The sequence below is a fragment of the Melampsora larici-populina genome (assembly GCF_000204055.1).
Source record: "Melampsora larici-populina 98AG31 unplaced genomic scaffold MELLAscaffold_16, whole genome shotgun sequence".
In the NCBI taxonomy this organism is placed as follows: Eukaryota; Fungi; Basidiomycota; class Pucciniomycetes; order Pucciniales; family Melampsoraceae; genus Melampsora; species Melampsora laricis-populina.
In genome coordinates, this window is record NW_006768780.1 from 1170082 (window position 1) to 1172033 (window position 1952).

A 1952-nucleotide genomic window follows, 5' to 3' on the forward strand; every position below is an offset into this window, starting at 1 on the left:
GCACGGCAGATGCAACAATGCTTGGTTGTTAGGCCTTGTGCCTTTATATTATAGATCTGATATAGCGCTGTAGTGCAATCACAAAGTTCAACTTTGTATTTGGAGGGGGCCTCCCTCCTCCTTCCTCGTAGGGCTTCACAATTTTGAAGGAGCAAAAAAGCATGTAATGAAAAACTATGATTGCACTACAGTCTTGTATCAGATGTATTGTAATTACACAGTTGACGATTTTTCTCGTGAACATTTCGACTTTTTCCTAGTTTGAAAGCACCTACTATAGGCTACGAGTTCGGCTAACGGTAGATTAAGTGATGTCATGATAAAAAGGCAATATGATTAGTCAGATCTGATCGATCTGCTACTATAAGTGATTCTCAAGTCTGCAGTCTCAAATAATCGATTACTCATCAACCAACTCACTACACCTACATTATATATATCACCATCTTACTCTGAAGGTTGAAGCTATTGCATCTCCTATCTTCACAATCTCATTCATACTTCAAATCATACAAATCAATCATGCCTGTCGTCAAAAACCGTGCTGTGATCTTTCAATCTCCTCCTACTGGTGGTTATCCTGTCGAAGGTCAACATCTAGTCTACTCCGAGTCTAACGAGATCGATGTTGAGAATGTCGATATCAAAGACGGTGTGTTAGTCAGAAACAGAGTAGTATCTATTGATCCTTACCAACGAGGTCGTATGCGAGCTCCCGAGGTTGAGTCCTATAGCGCACCTTTCAAACTCAATTCACCTATCACAAACTATGGGGTTGGAAAAGTGATTCGATCGAATGATGATCGATTCAAAGTGGGTGATGAGATCTTTTCAAACTCGACTGGGTTTGAAGAATACACTATTATCTCTAAGAAAGGTTTAGATGATGTGGCTACTCGAGTGATTGATCAAAAGATTGGTTTACCTATTGAGAAATGGACTGGTGCAGCTGGAATGCCTGGAATGACGGCTTATTATGGGTTTTATGAAATCGGTCAACCAAAGAAAGGTGAAACGATCTTTGTAAGTCATTGGGAAAATAAAACTCACTTCACCTTTCATACAACATATTGACCATCTTTATGAATTTCGTAATAGATATCAGCCGCATCAGGTGCAGTAGGTCAAATTGTGGCTCAATTAGCCAAGCGAGAAGGTTTAAAAGTCATTGGATCTTGTGGTTCGGATGAGAAAGTAGAATATTTAAAGAACGAACTCAAATTCGATCATGCGTTTAATTATAAAACTTGTAATAATCTTGAAGAATTGAAAAAGTTTGAACCGATTGATATTTATTGGGATAATGTAGGAGGTGAAACCCTCGATGATTTCTTTTTGGTGGCAGCTGTTCGTGCCAGAATCATCGCTTGTGGGGTAAGTCATTTCTATTCTTAAAAACTTTTCAGTATTCTGATAAATAGATATTGAAATGCTTTCATGAATTGCTTCCTCAGATGATATCTCAATACAACGTTTCTGGTGAACCTTATGGAATCAAGAACATCATGTTAACGGTTGGAAAATCCATCAAGATGCAAGGCTTTATCATCATCAACCCTGAATGTTGGAAACCTACGGCTCCTAAGTTTTACGGATCCGTACCTCAATGGTTGGTTAAAGGAGAAATCAAATCAAAAGAAGATGTAACTAAAGGATTAAAGAATGCGATTGGTAGTTTGATTGGAATCTTTAAAGGTCAAAACTTTGGAAAAGCTGTAGTAGAGATTTGGGATGGTAATTGAACTTTTCATTTTAAGATCTCTTTCTTTTTGTATGAATTATATATATTTAAAAATCTTGTATAGATCTGATTTAAATTTTATTTAATGTCTCAAGCTGCTTAGTAATATATATATATATTGATATTTTGTCATACTTTTTATAGGCAAATCTCATAATTTGCGCGCCGTTTTGTAGAACTCGGGCTTAGCACTTATATCAAATGAATTTGA

At 36.7% G+C, this 1952-nt stretch overlaps 1 protein-coding gene across 1 annotated transcript; it reads left to right on the top strand.

The window, feature by feature from the left end:
* Positions 1 to 361: 361 nt before the first annotated feature.
* MELLADRAFT_77683 (uncharacterized protein) lies at positions 362 to 1742 on the top strand (the record flags this gene model as incomplete). The annotated part of the gene is made up of 3 exons (XM_007409479.1): positions 362 to 1023; positions 1099 to 1374; positions 1422 to 1742. The coding sequence occupies 3 exons, from the start codon at positions 523 to 525 to the stop codon at positions 1740 to 1742; spliced, it is 1098 nt and encodes a 365-aa protein (XP_007409541.1).
* Positions 1743 to 1952: the final 210 nt, after the last annotated feature.